The sequence below is a fragment of the Oncorhynchus clarkii genome, chromosome 12 (genome assembly GCF_045791955.1).
Source record: "Oncorhynchus clarkii lewisi isolate Uvic-CL-2024 chromosome 12, UVic_Ocla_1.0, whole genome shotgun sequence".
Lineage (NCBI taxonomy): Eukaryota > Metazoa > Chordata > Actinopteri > Salmoniformes > Salmonidae > Oncorhynchus > Oncorhynchus clarkii.
The window spans coordinates 21,620,149-21,644,302 of NC_092158.1; the positions used below are offsets into that span (position 1 = coordinate 21,620,149).

The 24,154-nt window shown below is 45.8% G+C and overlaps 1 protein-coding gene across 6 annotated transcripts in view; it reads right to left on the bottom strand.

The window, feature by feature from the left end:
- The window catches only part of LOC139422873 (PDZ and LIM domain protein 5-like), a 119,227-nt gene that overhangs the window by 13,432 nt on the left and 81,641 nt on the right, over positions 1 to 24,154 (bottom strand). The window contains exons 4-9 of one of the 6 annotated variants that reach the window (XM_071174308.1): positions 13,776 to 13,809; positions 9,839 to 9,861; positions 8,052 to 8,078; positions 7,608 to 7,762; positions 5,014 to 5,044; positions 1,019 to 1,182 (exon numbers count right to left, since the gene is read on the bottom strand). In XM_071174308.1, coding sequence (XP_071030409.1) covers positions 1,019 to 1,182; positions 5,014 to 5,044; positions 7,608 to 7,762; positions 8,052 to 8,078; positions 9,839 to 9,861; positions 13,776 to 13,809 — 434 coding nt within the window. Of the gene's footprint in view, positions 1 to 1,018; positions 1,183 to 5,013; positions 5,045 to 7,607; positions 7,763 to 8,051; positions 8,079 to 9,838; positions 9,862 to 12,864; positions 13,401 to 13,775; positions 13,810 to 24,154 lie in introns of all 6 variants that reach the window. The other 5 variants (XM_071174304.1, XM_071174305.1, XM_071174307.1 and 2 more) reach the window with 5 other exon arrangements.

Sequence of the window (24,154 nt, forward strand, 5' to 3'; positions counted from 1 at the left end):
CCTGTGGTCCTGCCTGCTGCTATGAAAACTGCCATGAAAAACATGACATATTTAGCACTAGTAGGGGGAATGGTAGAATCACACAGAACATACCATGCATCTGGCCTGGTTCCACACAGTCAGTATGAGGTATGTGTTTGTGAACACAAGGTCAAGTAAGCGTAAATGTGATACATACTCTATCTAACAGAGAGGTATCTGTGGTCTCTCATACACCCCCTTTCAACAGCTCTCACTTGAGGTCCCCAGGGAGGCAGGAGGTAAGCATAGGACCTCTCTTGCCTCACACAGCTCTGTAAAGGCATACAGCAATAGTAATCTCAGTAATAATGACTCCTAATGACTTCTACAGAGAAAGCTGCAGTTCTCACAGACCCTCAATCGTCTTTGTTTATTAAAGAGCAGGACATCTTATATATAATTCTACGTTTTCACTCAGGAATCGTGGAAAAGGAGCCTATAATTTGAGCTCATTAGCTGAATACAGCTTGTTTTATGCTGCTCTAATAAAAGCACTGATTCAATGGTGAGGGTTTCCAGTAACAGCACAGGTCTGCCCCCTGCAGGTCAAGAGAAGCTGCTACATGAAGTCACAGTTAATGAGTACTGTTGCCTGTCTTAGGGTGTCTTCAGGTGGAAATTGAGAACAAAGGGATGCAGCCATAAGAGGTTAAAGTCAGAGCCAAATGGTTCAGAAAGCTACTAGATGACCTCACATTTCAGTCATACACATAAACATTCTTCTCCTAAATACATGTTTGAGTAAAGGGCAGAGCTCTCAACTTAGAAAAATTAAAGATGTATATTAGCATTTCTGACTCATCCATGTTCAACAAAGGCTGTAATATAACTCAGCTTCAAGCAAATCTGTTGTTTTATCATAGCAGCAGGACACACACAATAACAGAAACATCATCAGAATGTGTAAACACAGCCAGGTGAGTGAACCTAACCACAGAATCCTCTGGGCAGACAGTCAGAAGAATAGCATAGTGGTAGTGTCATGGTGTTACAGTACCTGCTGAACCTCCAGCTGGCCAGGAGTGTTTGACCTGGGCAGACGGGGTCTTGAAGGTGGGTGGCGGGGCACTGCTGCCATTCCTGGGGGCTCCTGGGACTTTGGTCATGGTCTTCACTGATGCTGTGATGTGACCACTGGGCGGGGGATTCTCAACAACTTTACTGGAGAACAGAAAAGGACTGCTTATAGGTCATTGTTCATGGACACACATGAACGTCTTTGAACGCACACACGTTTGTTTTACTATCCTTGTGGGGACCAAACAATTGATTTCCCTAACCCGAACCCTAACCGTTAACCAGTGGAGGCTGCTGAGGGGAGGCTCATAATAATGGCTGGAACAGAGTAAATGGAATGGCACCAAACACCTGGAAACCTTGTGTTTGATACAATTCCACCTATTCCGCACCAGCCATTACCATGAGCCCGTCCTCCCCAATTAAGATGCCACCAACCTCCTGTGCCATTAACCTAATCCTAACCTTAACCCTAACTCTAAACCTAACCCTAATTGTGACCCTAACTCTAAACCTAACCCTAATTGTGACCCTAACCCTAATTGTGACCCTAACCCTAAACCTAACCCCTAAGCCTAAAATAGCCTTTTTCCTGTGAAATGACCTAACTTGTCCAAATGTTCTTTGTTTAAATATCCTTGTGAGGACTTCTGGTCCCCACAAGGATAGTAAAACTGAAAAACCTATACAGTTACACAAATATAAATACACACATACACACACACACAGACACTCCATCATACTTCAGAAATGCTTTTCCTTTATAGTATTCAAGGTTCCCAGGTTCTGGTAGGGTTGGTGTTGTTTATTCAGGACTATTCACATCACCAGGCTGTGCCAACGGAGGCCTGTCAGTCTCTCCCTCAGGCCCAGGCCATGTTTGTTATGGCAACCTCAGCCATGGTTACAGTACAGTATGAGTTTAATCCAGGACAGCTGTTAGAATGTCATTCCATTACAACACGCCTCCCCACTAAAAACTATGCAGACTTACTTCATTATTTTCGGCGTTAATAAAACTCCCACAATCTGCATCCTCTCCTACCCCCAATATAAAAGATGTGCTTCTCTTCCTGTTCAAGTGCATGTTTATGTGTAACAATGTGCAGACCATGCCCAAAAATAACTAAATAGTGGTTGGAAATACAAGTGCATTGGAAGCGCTGTTTTGAAGACAAAAAAAACCCTGGGCTCATTATGTGACTGAGTCACATCCAGCCCAGGCACTAATCATTACAATGAATTAGCAGGAAGCTCAGAGACACACTCAACCATCAGGCCAATTAAGAAGAGAGATGATTGGATTAAAAGCTGTGTCTGATGAAAACCATGGTCAGTATATCCAATAAGGATACAGGATACTACAGGATACTACCCAGCGTCCAGATGGTGCATCACTAAGGAACACAGGAACACAATTAGAGTTGGCATGGTCTCTATCTCTCTCATTCTCTCTTTCTCTCTGTTCTTACTCTCTTTCAGTGAAATAATGTATGTAGTGGAGCTGCTCATTCTTTCAGACTCTGCAACGTTTCCCTCCATGACATTGACGGTTCTATAAATAATGCTTTTGAGAAAGACTTGCCCTAAGGCAAGTAACCTGACTTGAGTCTGACTTGATTTGCTCCAGGTCATATTGAGTTGTATGAATGTAAAATTGGTCAGCTACGCTGTCATTTAAATATGTCTTGAGGATACTGCCCTCTACTGATGATAAGGATCCATTACTATAGACCAAGCATTTTTTTTAGCAAATGCTCTTATTCAGAGCTACTTACAGTAGTGAGTGCATTCATTTTCATACTTTTTCATACTGGTCCAGTGTGGTAATGGAACCCATGCGTTGCATGCGCCATGCTCTACCCACTGAGCACCTACTGCACGGTCAAGTGTTTAGATAATGTACTTCATAGCAGAAGAAGAAACAGAAAAGGAAGCTCAAGAGAAACGGAAAAGGGGACAGGAAAGAACAGCTGAGAAAAGGATACAACTTTATTGATATATAAGCAGTTACAATCCTCAAGTAAAATGAATATGGTTAGTGTATACAACGAAACAAAATGAAGATAAAATACAAAGATACACACAAAGTATCAGAATGAAGTTGGAACAGAAGTAGAAACAAACAGAATAAACACAAAAAGTAGTTTATTACAGATGATAATGTGCAGATTTAATCTCAATCTGCTTCTCATGCGGTATTCAAGATACACTCAGTGGCCCGTTTATTAGGTACACCCATGTAGCCAGGTCGCACCCCCCTTTGACCCCAGAACAGCCTGTATTCTTCGGGGCATGAACACATTGCTCAATTTGTATTAAGGGACTCAACATGTGCCAGGAAAATATTCCCCACACCATTACACCACTGCCACTAGCCTGTACCGTTGACACCAGGCAGGATGGGGCCATGGACTCATGCAGCTTACGCTGCCTCTGTCATCAGCATGACGCAACAGGAACCGGGATTTGTCAGACCAAGCAATGTTTTTCCACTCCTCAGTTGTCCAGTGTTGGCCTACACGATTCCTGCCATTCTCCTTTGACCTCTCTCATCAACAAGCTTTTGTTTGTGGCACCATTCTCTGTAAACCCTAGACACTGTCGAGCGTGAAAAGTGCCAGGCACCAACGATCATACTACTCTCAAAGTCGCTTAGGTCACTTGTTTTGCCAAATCTAATGTTCAATCCAACAGTAATCGAATGCCTCAATGCTTGTCTGCCTGCAATATATAGCAAGCCATGGTCACGTGCGAACGGGGTGGTGCACCTAATAACCTGGCCATTGTGTGTATGTAATAAGGCAAGGTAAACTAAGGGAGAGTATTTAACTCAAACACACACACACTCACTCACTCTCACACTCCCCTAACACACCAGCAGGCTCACTGTACACACACATACACAGCAACTTACTAACTAATTCCAGTAACTACTTAAAGGGATGTGGTATAGGACAAGGCACAGGTGGTGAGGTATAATGTGAAATCTCAGACTGCTATAATGTGAGATCTGAGACGGTCTTTCTAGTTAACTACAGGCTGATTGAAATGAATAAAACACAGGCAGAGAGATGTTACTGGGCACAGCAAACTACAGTCTACTGCACGTTGAGTGTGCGTGCCGAAACACTGTGGTGCCAGTCTCTCAGCTTGTTGTACTGTTGTCCCACAACCTTTGGGTCCGGTTTGTTCACCCTAACACACCCAAAAGACACAGGAAAGGAGGGGAGATGGAGGGAAGGAAGGAAGGAAGGAGGAAGAAAGGAGAGGACACAGGAGAGCAGACAGGAAGAAAGGAAAGAAAGACATTGTAAAGAAAAAGAAAGACAAGAAATGTTGAGGGAAAAATAGGACAATGGAAGAAATAAAGGAAAAATACAGAAACAGTCAGGTTTGCCAGTGGTGGTACTTCCTGACAGGAGAGCTCTGTCTGAGGGATGCTGTCTGTAAACCACATCTCTCTAAGAAGGAGAGATTGGAAGTCTCCTCCTGGCAGGCCTTGATTACCCACAATCCCACTTAATTACCCACAATCCATCTTCGTGACATGCTGATTGGCCGGGGCTTTGGTTGGGAGAGCAGCAGGGTGCATTTACTGCAGATGAAGATGAATAGGGGCAGAAAACAGACCTGAGAACCCCCAGAACCCCCAGCTCTAAAAGGCGATGAGGGTTGGCCAACCCAGCTAACCCTGCTTGAGCAGTTTCCACTAGGGTTTCCTCTGATGTGGCTTCCTGTAATGAAGTCTTAAACTAAGTGTGATACTGAGCGTCTCATGGATAAGGAAGTATGGGCTAAACTCGGAATCCCAATAATGACAAGCTCCTGTGGCATGCAGGATGAGACATGGAGTGCCAGAAAGCTCTGATCAACCCAACATAGTAACAGTAACAACAACAGCATCAGCCTCACACACCAGGAAACTACCCTCAGATCACATGGGATCAGACTGACATACCACCAACTACTCACTTCTTTCCAGCGCTGTTCTCCTGGGCTTGGTCTGTGAACAAAGGAGGAAAGAAACTCATCAACATAAAACAGAGATTGTCAAATGTGCGTGTAGACTTGTGTGTCTTATAATAGAAAATAACTGATTTTTATTTATTTTATTTAACTAGACAAGTCAGTTAAGAACAAATTCTTATTTACAATGACGGCCTACCTCGGGCCAAAACCGGACAACACTGAGCCAATTGTGCGCCGCCCTTTGGGACTCCCAATCACGGCCGGTTGTGAAACATGCCTGGAATCGAACCAGGGTCTGTAGTGACTGCACTGAGATGCAGTGTCTTAGACCGCTGGCCACTCGGGAGGCCATGGGGTGACCAGACAAAAAGAGAGTGGTGCTACTGCTTTTTAAATGCTCATTTTAACAAAGTAGATGTTGATAAAAAAATATACCTATTTAAAACAAATCTGTGACTCATTATTCCTGTAAGCTAGCTCTGGCCAAACCCATCAGTATTCTCAAATCCAAACTTATCGTGGAGAAGAAATGTTAGTTGGTGTGGCATTTGGCCGGACTGATGTGGATGGCTAGCCAGGCAAGTACAAACCACTCTCCAGCACTCATTCGCATCAACAGCCTTGCACATATTAAACATTCTATAAATAACCTCAGCCTGTGTGTGGAATAGAGAATGACTTGTAATGCACTGCTCCTTGTCAGCTCCATGACAGTTTGTATCAGCAGAGCAGGCCTAACACACACAGGGCTGGGGTGATGACAGAAAGATGGATGCTGAGGCCCAGAGACAGAGCTGCGCCAGGGGGACCAGAACACAGAGACAGAGCTGTGCCAGGGGGACCAGAACACACAGAAAGAGCTGCTCCAGGGGGACCACAACACAGAGACAGTGCTGTGCCAGGGGGACCAGAACACAGAGACAGAGCTGTGCCAGGGGGACCAGAACACAGAGACAGAGCTGTGCCAGGGGACAGAGACAGAGCTGTGCCAGGGGGACCAGAACACAGAGACAGAGCTGTGCCAGGGGGACCAGAACACACAGACAGAGCTGTGCCAGGGGAACAGAACACAGAGACAAGAGCTGTGCCAGGGGGACCAGAACACAGAGACAGAGCTGTGCCAGGGGGACCAGAACACACAGACAGAGCTGTGCCAGGGGGACCAGAACACACAGACAGAGCTGTGCCAGGGGGAACAGAACACAGTGACAGAGCTGTGCCAAGGGGACCAGAACACACAGACAGAGCTGTGCCAGGAGGACCAGAACACAGTGACAGAGCTGTGCCAGGGGGACCAGAACACACAGACAGAGCTGTGCCAGGGGGACCAGAACACACAGACAGAGCTGTGCCAGGGGGACCAGAACACACAGACAGAGCTGTGCCAGGGGGAACAGAACACAGTGACAGAGCTGTGCCAGGGGGACCAGAACACACAGACAGAGCTGTGCCAGGGGGACCAGAACACAGTGACAGAGCTGTGCGAGGGGGACCAGAACACACAGACAGAGCTGTGCCAGGGGGACCAGAACACAGTGACAGAGCTGTGCCAGGTGAACCAGAACACAGAGACAGAGCTGTGCCAGGTGGACCAGAACACACAGACAGAGCTGTGCCAGGGGGAACAGAACACAGAGACAGAGCTGTGCCAGGGGGAACAGAACACAGAGACAGAGCTGTGCCAGGGGGACCAGAACACACAGACAGAGCTGTGCCAGGGGGACCAGAACACACAGACAGAGCTGTGCCAGGGGGAACAGAACACCGTGACAGAGCTGTGCCAGGGGGACCAGAACACAGTGACAGAGCTGTGCCAGGGGGACCAGAACACAGTGACAGAGCTGTGCCAGGGGGACCAGAACACAGTGACAGAGCTGTGCCAGGGGGAACAGAACACAGACAGCGCTGTGCCAGGGGGACCAGAACACAGTGACAGAGCTGTGCCAGGGGGACCAGAACACAGTGACAGAGCTGTGCCAGGGGGACCAGAACACAGTGACAGAGCTGTGCCAGGGGGAACAGAACACAGACAGAGCTACACTACCAGGATGGGAAATGGCTGGTGGATGCCCTAAGTTCAGATAATTAAGCTAAATTACAGAAAACACTGTACTGAACCCACTTTCACCACTGTAGCATTGAGATTCCCTTTTCCAGAGCTGACAAACACACACATTGTGTTTTTTCTACATGTGGGCTTTGGACTCTTTTTGTTATGCTCCCAAATGCTGTGTGCGACCACCCGTCAATGTGGCTGGTAAGAACAGATATTCTACCAGCCAATGCTCAAATCTACCAGCTTTTTGCTGATGGCTGGTGTTCATTTCCCACCCTGTGCACTACAGGGACGAACATGCAGCACTGTTGTAACCTGTACTACAGTCTACTTATGTAACCTTTCCCTTAGGGGAAAAGGCAAAGCCAAAATGGTCACTTCAGAGGGATACTACTGTAAGATCACAATGGTCTAGTTAGGATAGATGTATATTTCCTTGTCCCATTGTGCCAGGTTATCCAGTAACTAGGGTGTCATTATGCCTCGGGGTATTGGGGTAAGGGGGAGCAGAACACAGAGACAGAGCAAAGGGGGTACCCACCTTTCTCTGTGCCGGTGATCTGAGCCAGGATTCTGAAGGACCTGGATTGGGAGGTTCCGGTGCGAGGATGCCAGTCCTCTGTGTCCTCGATCAGACGCTTCTTACTGGCCTCGCTGAGGGGCGAGGCGTGGGTCAACTCTGGTTCAACTCTGTTCCTGAGACCACACACAGAATAAAGTCATCAGCATTAACATTATTTTACAATTATCATTACCACTCAGCATTCATAACAATCACTCTTAATAATTACTTCCTTATTCAGATTAATTTATTACCTTCATTAATGTTTTTATATAGTAGCATAACACAAGTACAACATTTGTTCTCGTTCACACACTGGTACAGACAAATACACTCGTACTCCCAATGCTACAGGTATACTTAGACAAGACAAACATACACACATTCACTAAGTGTCCACAGCTAGATGTTCCATTACAGTACCTCCTAGGGCCAGTCTTTGGGGGGACTCTGCTCACGGACATTCAGAAGGTGGTAAGAAAGGAAAATAGAAGGAGAAGAAAACTTGAAAGATAGAATATGGTTTGATAGAATAAACCATATGTAAAACTGTTTGGCTCTAAAGTATCAGTTTTTCTGTTTTGTTTATTTAACTAGGCCATACTTATTTATAATGGGGGCCTCCCGGAGAATAGTGGGTTAACTGCCTTGTTCAGGGGCAGAACGGGGATTCCATCCAGCTACCTTTCGGTTACCGCTGTTACAGGCTATTCTAACTTAAGAATTCCCGGAGGCCCACTATCAGAACCAGCAGTTACACTAGAAATAGCAGAGCAGTAGTCAGCTGACTATCGATTCAAACTAACTGCAATGACCAGGTCTAAAACCCTTATGAAGATGACATGACACACATGACCTGATTCAGCCCACATACAGTACAGGCGTTAACTCAGTGACAAACAAACATAACATGACAACGATTTTAGTAGTAGGGGGAAATATGCTTTATGGATTATTGATCAGCTGAATAAACTGGTGATGTAGTTTGTATTTTGGGGAATTGATTTAAAACTATTAAATAGTGACATTGTATGTATAAAACAGTTAGAAACGCAGGTAAAAGTTACCATCTCTCGCCACAAGGGGGAACCACTGAGCCTCACATTACATTGAGCTCAGGACCAGAACGGACACATTGTTTGTATTCCTGTCCTGAATTATATCATGTTTAGACACACATCTCAAGATGTCTGTTTATTACATTACAAGTGGATTTCTGCACTGGGGGCAAGTCAAGTGTGTCTGAGTGTTCTGGGTGTGTGCTGTGTGCTGTGTGCTGTGTGCTACTTGACTGTGTGTCTCTGAGTGTATTCTAAGTGAATGGGGCGAGAGGGGTCAGATTGTGACGGTCCTGGCTGGTAATTAATGAATGGCCTTGGGTAAACAGAGTGGCACGGTGGCAGACGGAGAGGGACAGATGCAGGGACAGGGTTCAGTAGCCCTGCTGAGTGGTGACAGGTCAGCCTACAGGGCTCTGGGTTGCAGTCTGGAGCCTGGTGATGGGTCTGGTGGGGATGCATCACCTTTATAGAGCCTATGGGCTCCGGTCGAAGGAAGTGCACTATAAAGAGAATGGGATGGCATTTGAAACGCAGTCTGGGTGTAAATACACTGGTTCTCCCACACGGACCGGGCCGGGATGTCATTAACCACACAGAGCATGAATGAACAGAATGAACTGGCCTCAGTGGACAACAAGGCTTATTATGGCTTATGGCTGTCTGTTATTTACACGGTGGCTTTGCAGGTTGTTTTGTGTTGTGAAATGAGTGTGTAAAGCGCCTGTCATAGTCCAAAACGTGTACATGTACACACAGCAGTGTGGAATATTCTGGAATATTAGACCGATGGTTTTCATAGTTTGTCAGCGCAGGTCAAGCAATTTCTCCAACTGTCAACACATTGAAATGACTAGAGGACGCCTACCGGAGCCACGCTGCTGTGCTTCCCTGTGGATGGTGGTCTCAGAGCCGTGTAGCTACGTCACAACAGGACGCTGGACTATCACGTCTCAGCGGCTGTGGACTGTGGTTTAGGCTTTAGTAAGTAAGTATATGAGGGAGGTTTATGAGGGATATGGCAGACAGGCGACTGCATGTCTACGGTACTAATCTAACTGTATCGCAGTCATCATCTGCAGCAGGATAGCACTGATAATCACATCCCACAGTCAAAGAGCTAGCAGACAGGGTCACCGTTACGACACTAACTTGGTCTCTTCCTCCTCCCCCTCCTGCGGAAAGAGAAGAGAGAGGAGAAGAGGAGGAAACAAAGTGAAGGAGAAGGAAAAGAGAAGAGAGAGGAGAAGAGGAGGAAACAAAGTGAAGGAGAAGGAAAAGAGAAGAGAGAGGAGAAGAGGAGGAAACAAAGTGAAGGAGAAGGAAAAGAGAAGAGAGAGGAGAAGAGGAGGAAACAAAGTGAAGAAGAAGGAAAAGAGAAGAGAGGAGAAGAGGATGAAACAAAGTGAAGGAGAAGGAAAAGAGAAGAGAGGAGAAGAGGAGGAAACAAAGTGAAGAAGAAGGAAAAGAGAAAGAGGAGAAGAGGATGAAACAAAGTGAAGAAGAAGGAAAAGAGAAGAGAGAGGAGAAGAGGATGAAACAAAGTGAAGAAGAAGGAAAAGAGAAGAGAGAGGAGAAGAGGAGGAAACAAAGTGAAGGAGAAGGAAAAGAGAAGAGCAGTGATTCAACTGGGTCCTAAAACCACATGGACCATTCTGAGACGATGTGCGAGCAGACACCCAGAGAGAAACACACAGGATGCGGCTGAACACACATGTTTCTACTATACCTGTAACCTGTACAAGCAGACGGGGAAGTCTACAGGGTTTAGGTGGTCATGGCTAGACGGGATACAGTTTATGTCAAATTGTCGTTCCTCAAAGTTTTTGTGCATTTGACCTAAACCTTTTCCTAACCTTAAACTAATTATCCTAACCTGCTACATTCATTTTACTAACCTGCTGCATAAGGTCTAACTTGCTACAAAAAGTCAATTCTGACATAAGCTGTAACCCTTCTAGCCAAAACCGTTTTAGAAGGGAGGAAGGTCAAAGATCATATAATAACTCAGAGAAGTTATTACAGTATGCAGTACAGACTGAGATGACAACCAAAGTGCCTAGAGGTAAGTGGCATAAAGTCTCTATGATACTCTATTATAACCCCTCCTGTCTCAGCCTCCAGTATTTATGCTGCGGTGTTTATGTGTCGGGAGGCTAGGTTCAGTCTGTTATATCTGGGGTACTTCTCCTGTCTTATCTGGTGTCCTGTGTGAATTTAAGTATGCTCCCTCTAATCCTCTCTCCCTCTCTTTATGTTTCTCTTTCTCTCTTTCTTTCTCTCTCTCTCTCTCTCGGAGGACCTGAGCCCTGGGACCATGCCTCAAGACTACCTGGCATGATGACTCCTTGCTGTCCCCAGTCCACCTGGCCATGCTGCTGCTCCAGTTTCAACTGTTCTGCCTGCGGCTATGGAACCCCGACCTGTTCACCGGACGTGCTACCTGTCCCAGACCTGCTGTTTTCAACTCTCTAGAGACAGCAGGAGCGGTAGAGATACTCTGAATGATCGGCAATGAAAAGCCAACTGACATTTACTCCTGAGGTGCTGACCTGTTGCAGGCCTGTGATTATTATTAGTTGACCATGCTGGTCATCTATGAACATTTGAACATCTTGGCCATGTATCAACACCCGGCAGAGCCAGTAGAGGACTGGCCACCCCTCACAGCCTGGTTCCTCTCTCGGTTTCTTCCTAGGTTCTGGCCTTTCTAGGGAGTTTTTCCTAGCCACCATGCTTCTACACCTGCATTGCTTGCTGTTTAGGATTTTAGGCTGGGTTTCTGTACAGCACTTTGAGACAGCTGATGTAAGAAGGGCTATATAAATACATTTCATTTGATTATTCAGCTGCGAAACATAACTAATACCATTTGCATCAGTGGACTACATTGGTAGACTAGTCTAAAACACATGTTACTAGCACATAGTGTACTTCCTATCCTCTGGCCTGAGAACCACCCTAATAAAGAGCTGCTCCAGCCCAGAGCTGCCAGTACGCTGGGATAATTAGAAAACAAGCGTCTAAGTCGACACAACAACAAAATGTCAGACTGGATCAGAGCCAGACTACTGGGTGTTTGGCAAAGCTATAAACCCTATTATCAATTAAAGGCAGGCAGGGTGGGCTAGGCTGGGTTGGGCTGGGTTAAGCTGGGTTAGGCTGGGTTGAGCTAGGCTGGTTTGGGCTAGGCTGGGTTAGGCTGGGTTGGGTTAGGATGGGCTGGGTTAGGCTGGGCTGGGCTGGGTTGGGTTAGGCTGGGTTGGGTTAGGCTGGGTTAGGCTGGGTTAGGCTGGGTTGGGTTAGGCTGGGTTAGGCTGGGTAGGGCTGGGTTGGGTTAGGCTGGGTTAGGCTGAGTTGGGTTAGGCTGGGTTAGGCTGGGTTGGGTTAGGCTCGGTTGGGTTAGGCTGGGTTAGGCTGGGTTGGGTTAGGCTGGGTTAGGCTGGGTTGGTTTAGGCTGGGTTGGGTTAGGCTGGGTTGGGTTAGGCTGGGTTAGGATGGGTTGGGTTAGGCTGGGTTAGGCTGGGTTGGGTTAGGCTGGGTTGGGTTAGGCTGGGTTGGGTTAGGCTGGGTTAGGATGGGTTGGGTTAGGCTGGGTTAGGCTGGGTTGGGTTAGGCTGGGTTGGGTTGCTACTGCCTTTTTTTCTGTTTCCAGTCCCCTTCAACATACTGGGACAAGATGTGCTGCTGCACTCAATGTGGCTGTTTACAGAGTTGGGGTATCAGCATCATCCTACTTGCTCTACAAACAGCTAAGTAGACTATGTAGGAGAAACTGATGGAAAATTTACAACAAAGTATGTCCTCTCTCAGGTAGTCTGTTGTTATTACATGGTTGGTTAACAGCTACTTGTGGCCTCAAACATCATCCAGACAAGCAGCGAAGTGAACTACATCTCTCTGTAAACCTGACCACAACACGCAGGATTTATGGGATGTGAGACAGAAACATTACAGCCTTCCTGCTGCACCACACCAGTCCAGGTAGTCATACCCAACATAGCCATGTTGGTCTTTTGAGCTAAAAAGTCAAATGGTCCATGGTAATAACTTCAAACCACCTACCTACCCACAGTTGATCTTTTTGGAAAGTGAAAGGAAGCAAAAGGAGAATATGAGGGGTTTGGTTAGATAAAGAAAGTAAAAGAAGAGGAGGGTTTGGGGTTAGTGCCACTCACCCATTAAACTGTTCTTTGATCTGGTCGACCACCACACCCTGGGCTTCCAACAGGCCCCGCCTCTGTCCTATGGCCACCTCACAGGCATTCGCATTGGAGTACAGGTTTATTGGCGTGTTATAGCAAGAGGACTGTGGAGCACCGGGATTGGAGGAGGGGGCTGTCACTCTGGCCGGGGAGGATGAGGAAGAAGAGGAGGGAGTGGAGGAGGGGGTGGTGAAGGGGGAACGGCCAGAGCCGGGTCTGGTGGGTGGGGCCGAGCTAGGTGGGGCTGGGGAGCGGGAGCGGCTAGCTAGTGGGAAGGGAGGCTGGGGCTGCTGGGAGGAGGGGGCGGCGGGGGTGAAAGCAGACGATGCAGAGGGGATGGAGGCCACCTTTGGGGCGGTCAGGGAGGAAGTGACTGCACCCACATTGCTGCCCCCGCCAAAGGGGCGGGCCGTCTTGTTGTAGGCAGCACCGGGTTGGGGGGAGGGGCTGGTGAAGGGCGGAGCTGGATGGGTGATTGGCACAGGCTTAATGATCTCCAGTGGCTCGTCCTATAGGGAGGTGAGGACACACATGCACGACACTCACACACTGCAAACCACACAGCAAACTCATACAGCAAACTCATACAGAAAACTCACTCAGCAAACCACACAGCACCCTCCTACAGAAAACTCCTACAGAGAAATGCTCCCCAGCAGTATGGTATGTGCCTCAGAGCTGTCAGCAGCATATTATTCCCTAGTGTTGCATAATGCCCATAACAGCCAATCACAACGTGCTATAACATTGTCTCAAAAGGTCACAATGAGCATGCTCAAACAAATGATCCTGGTAACTGGTAATATACCTATTAAAAAGGAATAATCATTATCAGAATCCATTCATCCTGTTTATATGTGATTCATTCACTGGAGTGTACTTACCTTTGGTGTATCAGCCTTGGGAACACTGGAAGCTCTGTGAAGACAGAAAACACATCATGAGGAAACTTATTTTCCTCTGTAGGAACAAGGTAAAGAAGTAAAGGAGCAGCACACCATCACAGTATATGGCCCATCCATTAAGATGTGTGTATCTATGTAAACACTGGCTACTGTATAGTCTCCCTGGTACATGCAGGTAATACTGGGACAGATGGATGAAGAAACCATTTGTCAGGCTTGACTGAACAGTAACTCTCTCCTTATGGACAGTAACTCTCTCCTTATGGACAGTAACCCACTCTCCTTATGGACAGTAACTCTCTCCTTATGGACAGTAACCCTCTCCTTATGGACAGTAACCCTCTCCTTATGGACAGTAACTCTCTCCTTATGGACAGTAACTCTCTCCTTATGGACAGTAACTCTCTCCTTATGGACAGTAACACTCTCCTTATGGACAGTAACTCTCTCCTTATGGACAGTAACTCTCTCCTTATGGACAGTAACTCTCTCCTTATGGACAGTAACTCTCTCCTTATGGGCAGTAACTCTCTCCTTATGGGCAGTAACTCTCTCCTTATGGACAGTAACTCTCTCCTTATGGACAGTAACCCTCTCCTTATGGACAGTAACCCTCTCCTTATGGACAGTAACTCTCTCCTTATGGACAGTAACTCTCTCCTTATGGACAGTAACCCTCTCCTTATGGACAGTAACCCTCTCCTTATGGACAGTAACCCTCTCCTTATGGACAGTAACCCTCTCCTTATGGACAGTAACCCTCTCCTTATGGACAGTAACACTCTCCTTATGGACAGTAACTCTCTCCTTATGGACAGTAACACTCTCCTTATGGACAGTAACTCTCTCCTTATGGACAGTAACTCTCTCCTTATGGACAGTAACCCACTCTCCTTATGGACAGTAACTCTCTCTCCTTATGGACAGTAACCCTCTCCTTATGGACAGTAACCCTCTCCTTATGGACAGTAACTCTCTCCTTATGGAGGAACATCGTAGAGGGATGGGAGAGGAAGACAGAGAGGGAGCAGGAGATAGAACAAGAGAGAGTGGAGGGGGAGGGGGGATGGAGGGAGAGAAAACAGGTGAGATGAGTAAAGGAAAACTCAAGAGTAAAACCTGTAAATAGAGTGAATATTGAGATTAGACACACTATCAAAGACTGCTGCTACTGGCTCCACTACAACGCCTGTCTGTATTTGGCCCATAGTTCAATTCCACAGAGTCAGCCAGGCATAGAGCAGCATGGAGGTAGAGACATGTGGGAAAACATATTATGCTATATTACTCTGTTTTGTTTCCCTAACGCCTGCTAGATTTACTAAGGATCCTTATTTTCAGTCAATCATCCACCCATCCACTCAGCAGTCCAAGACACTATCTCTCCTCTGTGTGAGACTCCATCTCTGTGTACAGGGCTACAGGCCCAAACAGTGTAGAAGACCTCAGATTTATACTCATGATCAAACCAGCTGCAGGAATTTTTTCTCCGTAGGAAAAGAAAGGTGGTCCTGTTGTTCATACTGCTGCAAACAAACACACTGTTTAGGGGATGGGACTTACAGTGGCTACCAGGAAGTGAACCAAAAACGATCTGCTCTCTCTATCCACAAGGACTATCTGTATTTTCCTTCCATATATTGTCTCTCTGAGGAGCAGAGAGCATGTAGCCTAATGAAGGAGAACAACATGCATATCAACTATGCAAAAGATAATGTGAGATGTGAGAATGCTATTCATTGACTACAGCTCAGGGTTTAACACCATAGTGCCCTCAAAGCTCATCACTAAGCCAAGGACCCTGGAACTAAACCCCTCCCTCTGCAACTGGATCCTGGACTTCCTGACGGGCCGCCCCCAGGTGGTGAGGATAGGTAGCAACACATCTGCCACACTGATCCTCAACACTGGAGCTCCCCAGGGGTGCGTGCTCAGTCCCCTCCTGTACTCCCTGTTCACCCACGACTGCATGGCCAGGCATGAGTCCAACACCATCATTAACTTTGCAGATGACACAACAGTGGTAGCCCTGATCACCGACAACAACGAGACAGCCTATAGGGAGGAAGTCAGAGACCTGGCCGGGTGGTGCCAGAATAACTACCTCTCCCTCAATGTAACCAAAACTAAGGAGATTATTGTGGACTACTGGAAAAGGAGGACCGCGCACGTCCCCATTCTCATCGACGGGGCTATAGTGGAGCAGGTTGAGAGCTTCATGTTCCTTGGTGTCCACATCTACAACAAACTAGAATGGTCCAAACACACCAAGACAGTCGTGAAGACAAAGCCTATTCCCCCTCAGGAAACTAAAAAGATTTGGCATGGGTCCTGAGATCCTCAAGAGGTTCTACAGCTGCAACATCGAGAGCATCACTGGTTGCATCACTGCCTGGTAAGGCAATTGCTCGGCCTCTGACCGCAAGGCACTACAGAGGGTAGTGCGTACAGCCCAGTACATCACTGGGGCCAAGCTTCCTGCCATCCAGGACCTCTACACAAGGTGGTATCATAGAAAGGCCCTAACAATTGTCAAAGACCCCAGCCACCCCAGTCATAGACTCTCTACTACCACATGGCAAGCGGCACCGGGGTGCCAAGTCTAGGACAAAAAGGCTTCTCAACAGTTTTTACCCCCAAGCCATAAGACTCCTGAACAGGTAATCAAATGGCTACCCAGACTATCTGCAACCACCACCCGCCAACCTCTCTTTTACGCTACAGCTACTCTCTGTTCATCATATATGCATAGTCACTTTAAACATATCTACATGTACATACTACCTCAATCAGCCTGACTAACCGGTGTCTGTATGTAGCCTCGCTACTTTTATAGCCTCGCTACTGTATATAGCCTGTCTTTTTACTGTTGTTTTATTTCTTTACTTACCTATTGTTCACCTAATACCTTTTTGCACTATTGGTTAGAGCCTGTAAGTAAGCATTTCACCTGTTGTATTCAGCGCACGTGACAAATACTTTGATTTGATTAATTCCAAGAAAGGTAAGCACTCTCTCTCGCCCTCTCTCCCTCCCTCTTTTTCTCCTTCCTCTCTCCCTCCCCCTCTTTCCTCTCTCCCTCCCCCTCTTTCCTCTCTCCCTTCCTCTCTTTCTCCTTCTTCTCTCTCTCCCTCTCTCCCTCCCTCTTTCTCCTTCCTCTCTCCCTCCCTCTCTTTCTCCTTCCTCTCCCTCCCTCTCTTTCTCCTTCCTCTCCCTCCCTCTCTTTCATCTTCCTCTCTCCCTCCCTCTCTTTTTCCTTCCTCTCTCACCCCCTCTCTCCCTCCCTCTCTTTCTCCTTCCTCTCTCCCTCCCTCTCTCCCTCCCTCTCTTTTTCCTTCCTCTCCCTCCCTCTCTTTTTCCTTCCTCTCTCACCCCCTCTCTCCCTCCCTCTCTTTCTCCTTCCTCTCTCCCTCCCTCCCTCCCTCCCTCCCTCCCTCCCTCCCTCCCTCTCTTTCTCCCTCCTCAATCCCTCTTTCTCTCCTCCAGCTGTTTCTTGTCCTTCATCCATGGCATGGGCCCTTCAAAACCTTAGTCTGCTGGACACAGTCAGTCTAGACTCAGGTTCATGTTTTCTCATTAATGTCCATTAAGTCTCAGTCCCAGCCTCTCATCTGGCATCATAAACAACTGTGTTCTCAGCCTCTGACAGCCTCTGACAGCCTCTGACAGCCTCTGATAGCCTCTGATAGCCTCTGATAGCCTCTGATAGCCTCTGATAGCCTCTGATAGCCCCTGACAGCCTCTGACAGCCCCTGACAGCCTCTGACAGCCTCTGACATCTTTTGACAGCCTTTGACAGCTTTGGACAGCCAGACAATGTGTTCCTTCTTCCTCATTAAGCCAAAGTGACTCAGCAGAACAGAATGGTCTCTTCCAGAACATGCCCCATGTTCTCTGGCATTCTGTCTGTCACATTCTTCCATATTAGGAAGGGTTTAGGACAGTCTCACAGTCCTGTTCCTCACTGAGTTGAAGCCTTCCGACTAAGAGCATGCTCACTGGGGGAGTATCCAGCCCCACCCTGCCACATATGTATGCAATTCTTATTTTGAAAAATACTATACCCACTCTGGCGGCTAAATATTTTCCCATGTACATGAGCATATTTTCCAAAGTACATATGAGCATATTTTCCCATGTACATATGAGCATATTTTCCCATGTACATATGAGCATATTTTCCCATTTACATATGAGCATATTTTCCCATGTACATACAGTGCCTTGCGAAAGTATTCGGCCCCCTTGAACTTTGCGACCTTTTGCCACATTTCAGGCTTCAAATATAAAGATATAAAACTGTATTTTTTTGTGAAGAATCAACAACAAGTGGGACACAATCATGAAGTGGAACGACATTTATTGGATATTTCAAACTTTTTTAACAAATCAAAAACTGAAAAATTGGGCGTGCAAAATTATTCAGCCCCCTTAAGTTAATACTTTGTAGCGCCACCTTTTGCTGCGATTACAGCTGTAAGTCGCTTGGGGTATGTCTCTATCAGTTTTGCACATCGAGAGACTGACATTTTTTCCCATTCCTCCTTGCAAAACAGCTCAAGCTCAGTGAGGTTGGATGGAGAGCATTTGTGAACAGCAGTTTTCAGTTCTTTCCACAGATTCTCGATTGGATTCAGGTCTGGACTTTGACTTGGCCATTCTAACACCTGGATATGTTTATTTTTGAACCATTCCATTGTAGATTTTGCTTTATGTTTTGGATCATTGTCTTGTTGGAAGACAAATCTCCGTCCAAGTCTCAGGTCTTTTGCAGACTCCATCAGGTTTTCTTCCAGAATGGTCCTGTATTTGGCTCCATCCATCTTCCCATCAATTTTAACCATCTTCCCTGTCCCTGCTGAAGAAAAGCAGGCCCAAACCATGATGCTGCCACCACCATGTTTGACAGTGGGGATGGTGTGTTCAGGGTGATGAGCTGTGTTGCTTTTACGCCAAACATAACGTTTTGCATTGTTGCCAAAAAGTTACATTTTGGTTTCATCTGACCAGAGCACCTTCTTCCACATGTTTGGTGTGTCTCCCAGGTGGCTTGTGGCAAACTTTAAACAACACTTTTTATGGATATCTTTAAGAAATGGCTTTCTTCTTGCCACTCTTCCATAAAGGCCAGATTTGTGCAATATACGACTGATTGTTGTCCTATGGACAGAGTCTCCCACCTCAGCTGTAGATCTCTGCAGTTCATCCAGAGTGATCATGGGCCTCTTGGCTGCATCTCTGATCAGTCTTCTCCTTGTATGAGCTGAAAGTTTAGAGGGACGGCCAGGTCTTGGTAGATTTGCAGTGGTCTGATACTCCTTCCATTTCAATATTATCGCTTGCACAGTGCTTCTTGGGCTGTTTAAAGCTTGGGAAATCTTTTTGTATCCAAATCCGGCTTTAAACTTCTTCACAACAGTATCTCGGACCTGCCTGGTGTGTTCCTTGTTCTTCATGATGCTCTCTGCGCTTTTAACGGACCTCTGAGACTATCACAGTGCAGGTGCATTTATACGGAGACTTGATTACACACAGGTGGATTGTATTTATCATCATTAGTCATTTAGGTCAACATTGGATCATTCAGAGATCCTCACTGAACTTCTGGAGAGAGTTTGCTGCACTGAAAGTAAAGGGGCTGAATAATTTTGCACGCCCAATTTTTCAGTTTTTGAATTGTTAAAAAAGTTTGAAATATCCAATAAATGTCGTTCCACTTCATGATTGTGTCCCACTTGTTGTTGATTCTTCACAAAAATATACAGTTTTATATCTTTATGTTTGAAGCCTGAAATGTGGCAAAAGGTCGCAAAGTTCAAGGGGGCCAAATACTTTCGCAAGGCACTGTATGAGCATATTTTCCCATGTACATATGAGCATATTTTCCAAAGTACATATGAGCATATTTTCCCATGTACATATGAGCATATTTTCCCATGTACATATGAGCATATTTTCCCATGTACATATGAGCATATTTTCCAAAGTACATATGAGCATATTTTCCCATGTACATATGAGCATATTTTCCCATGTACATTTGAGCATATTTTCCCATGTACATATGAGCATATTTTCCAAAGTACATATGAGCATATTTTCCCATGTACATATGAGCATATTTTCCCATGTACATATGAGCATATTTTCCCATGTACATATGAGCATATTTTCCAAAGTACATATGAGCATATTTTCCAAAGTACATATGAGCATATTTTCCCATGTACATATGAGCATATTTTCCCATGTACATATGAGCATATTTTCCCATGTACATATGAGCATATTTTCCCATGTACATATGAGCATATTTTCCAAAGTACATATGAGCATATTTTCCCATGTACATATGAGCATATTTTCCCATGTACATATGAGCATATTTTCCCATGTACATATGAGCATATTTTCCAAAGTACATATGAGCATATTTTCCCATGTACATATGAGCATATTTTCCCATGTACATTTGAGCATATTTTCCCATGTACATTTGAGCATATTTTCCCATGTACATTTGAGCATATTTTCCCATGTACATATGAGCATATTTTCCAAAGTACATATGAGCATATTTTCCCATGTACATATGAGCATATTTTCCCATGTACATATGAGCATATTTTCCCATGTACATATGAGCATATTTTCCCATGTACATATGAGCATATTTTCCAAAGTACATATGAGCATATTTTCCCATGTACATATGAGCATATTTTCCCATGTACATATGAGCATATTTTCCAAAGTACATATGAGCATATTTTCCAAAGTACATATGAGCATATTTTCCCATGTACATATGAGCATATTTTCCCATGTACATATGAGCATATTTTCCCATGTACATATGAGCATATTTTCCCATGTACATATGAGCATATTTTCCAAAGTACATATGAGCATATTTTCCCATGTACATATGAGCATATTTTCCCATGTACATATGAGCATATTTTCCAAAGTACATATGAGCATATTTTCCCATGTACATATGAGCATATTTTCCCATGTACATATGAGCATATTTTCCCATGTACATATGAGCATATTTTCCCATGTACATATGAGCATATTTTCCCATGTACATATGAGCATATTTTCCCATGTACATATGTGCACGTGAGGAAAGCATCACACTTACAAAGGCCCAGGCAAACATTACAGGATAGGGATGGGCTTATTGATCAAACAGTCTGTGCCATTACAAACAAAATATAGTCCATAACACTGTGTATCCGCCATCGGTAAGCCTTAGATAGGCTCCAGGGTGGAACCCCCAACCTCCGTTCTCTGTGTCTCTGTTCCCAGAGCTGACAGAACAAACACAGGCCAGGTGGAACCCCCAACCTCCATTCTCTGTGTCTCTGTTCCCAGAGCTGACAGAACAAACACAGGCCAGGTGGAACCCCCAACCTCCATTCTCTGTGTCTCTGTTCCCAGAGCTGACAGAACAAACACAGGCCAGGTGGAACCCCCAACCTCTGTTCTCTGTGTCTCTGTTCCCAGAGGTGACAGAACAAACACAGGCCAGGGTGGAACCCCCAGTCTCCGTTCTCTGTGTCTCTGTTCCCAGAGCTGACAGAACAAACACAGGCCAGGGTGGTATTGTGAACATCTGTTTAGCCCTCTGCCCTCTGTAGCCTGATCACCTGCTGGGCTGTGCTGTTCAGACAGACCGTGTGTGTGTTTGTGTACTTGTTTTCCTACATTTAAGGACCCCAATGTCCTAACAATTCACCCAAATGTAGGGGGGGAAATAAGGGTTTTTGGGGTTATGGTTAGGGTGACTTTTACACTTCAAAATGTCCTGAAATGTCACGAAAACTAAGCTGTTTGTGTGTGTGTGTGTGTGTGTGTGTGTGTGTGTGGTGGTGGATAGCTACATCTGGAAGAATGGGGGGAAACTGAGTAGCATGGCAGTGTGGTATGGTCTGGGGGTAGGCCTGAAAGACAGGCTCTGAGGAAACTGAGTAGCATGGCAGTGTGGTATGGTCTGAGGGTAGGCCTGAAAGACAGGCTCTGAGGAAACTGAGTAGCATGGCAGTGTGGTATGGTCTGAGGGTAGGCCTGAAAGACAGGCTCTGAGGAAACTGAGTAGCATGGCAGTGTGGTATGGTCTGAGGGTAGGCCTGAAAGACAGGCTCTGAGGAAACTGAGTAGCATGGCAGTGTGGTATGGTCTGAGGGTAGGCCTGAAAGACAGGCTCTGAGGAAACTGAGTAGCATGGCAGTGTGGTATGGTCTGGGGGTAGGTCTGAAAGACAGGCTCTGAGGAAACTGAGTAGCATGGCAGTGTGGTATGGTCTGGGGGTAGGCCTGAAAGACAGGCTCTGAGGATTCTGAATGAGTAAGCCTGCTGTTGTCCAGGACCTGAATTAATTCATTATACACATATCCTGTAAGTAACCTCAGTAGATGTGATCAAACGTCACAGATTGATGATATACAGTGTAAATTCAGACCCCTTGACTTTTTCCACATTTTGTTACGTTACAGCCTTATTAAAAAATGTACATCAAAAAAATCATCAATATTAAAAAAGCAAAACCAGGTTTTTAGAAATATGTGCTAATTCTGAAATATCACATTTACATAAGTATTCAAACCCTTTACTCAGTACTTTGTTGAAGCACCTTTGGCAGTGATTACAGCCTCGAGTCTTCTTGGGTATGACTACAAGCTTGGCACACCTGTAATTGTGGAGTTTCTCCCATTCTTCTCTGCAGATCCTCAGCTCTGTCAGGTTGGATGGGGAGCGTTGCTGCACACCTACTTTCAGGTCTCTCCAGAGATGTTGGATCGGGTTCAAGTCCAGGCTCTGGCTGGGCCACTCAAGGACATTCAGAGACTTGTCCCGAAGCCACTCTTGCGTTGTCTTGGCTGTGTGCTTAGGGTCATTGTCCTGTTGGAAGGTGAACCTTCGCCCCATTCTGAGGTCCTGAGCACTCTGGAGCAGGTTTTCATCAAGGATCTCTCTGTACTTTGCTCTGTTTCCCAGTCCCTGCCGCTGAAAAACATCCTCACAGCATGATGCTGCCAACACTATGCTTCACCATAGGGATGGTGCCAGGTTTCCTCTAGACTTGACGCTTGGCATTCAGGCCAAAGATTCCAATCTTGATTTCATCAGACCAGGGAATCTTGTTTCTCATAGTCTGAGAGTCTTTAGGTGCCTTTTGGCAAACTCCAAGCGGGCTGTCATGTGCCTTTTACTGAGGAGTGGCTTCTGTCTGGCCACTCTACCATAAAGACCTTATTGGTGGAGTGCTGCAGAGATGGTTGTCCTTCTGGAAGGTTCTCCCATCTCCACAAAGAAACTCTGGAGCTCTGTTAGAGTGACCATCAGGTTCTTGGTCACCTCCCTGACCAAGACCCTTCTCCCCCGATTGCTCAGTTTGTCCGGGCGGCCAGCTCTACGAAGAGTCTTGGTGGTTCCAAACCTTTTCCATTTGAGAATGATGGAGGCCACTGTGTTCTTGGTGACCTTCAATGCTGCAGACATTGTTTGGTACCCTTCCCCTGATCTGTGCCTGAACACAATCCTGTCTCGGAGCTCTACGGACAATTCCTTCGACCTCATGGCTTGGATTTTGCTCTGACATGAGGTCGACTGTGGGACCTTGTATAGACCGGTGTGTGCCTTTCCAAATCATGTCCAATCAATTTAATTTACAACAGGTGGACTCCAATCAAGTTGTAGAAACATCTCAAGGACGATCAATGGAAACAGGATGCACCTGAGCTCAATTTTGAGTCTCATAACAAAGGGTCTGAATACTTCTGAAAAGAAGGTACTTAAGTCTTTTATTTTTTATACTTTGGCAAAAATGTCAAAAACCTGTTTTCGCTTTGTTATTATGCAGTATTGTGAGTAGATTGATGAGGAAAAATGTGTATTTAATCAATTTAAGGCTGTAACGTAACAAAATGTGGAAAAAGTCAAGGGGTTTGAATACTTTCTGAAGGCACTGCATGTAATCCATCAAGTCACATTGACATATGTTATGGCTCAAGGAGCCATGCATTTCTGATTTATTGGGATCTTTTCCAGAGATGTCTAGACATTCACAGAAAATATGAAACGGTGTTTTTCTGAATCAAGTCCTCAAGGGCTATCCTTTAAAAGTCATGTCACTGAGGCTTCAAAAGTCAATCGGTCACTGAGAAAAACGACCATTCAAATCACAAAAAAAAATCCTGTTAAATTCAAGGTGTGTGATCCAATTTTGTCTGCTGATATAGCACATAACTACAATAAAGGTCTATCCGGTCATTAGTCAGTAAGGATGACTTCCCCCTGCTGAGAGGAGCATGGTTGTAATCAGAAAGAGAAGGCCCTTAGTTGTCCTC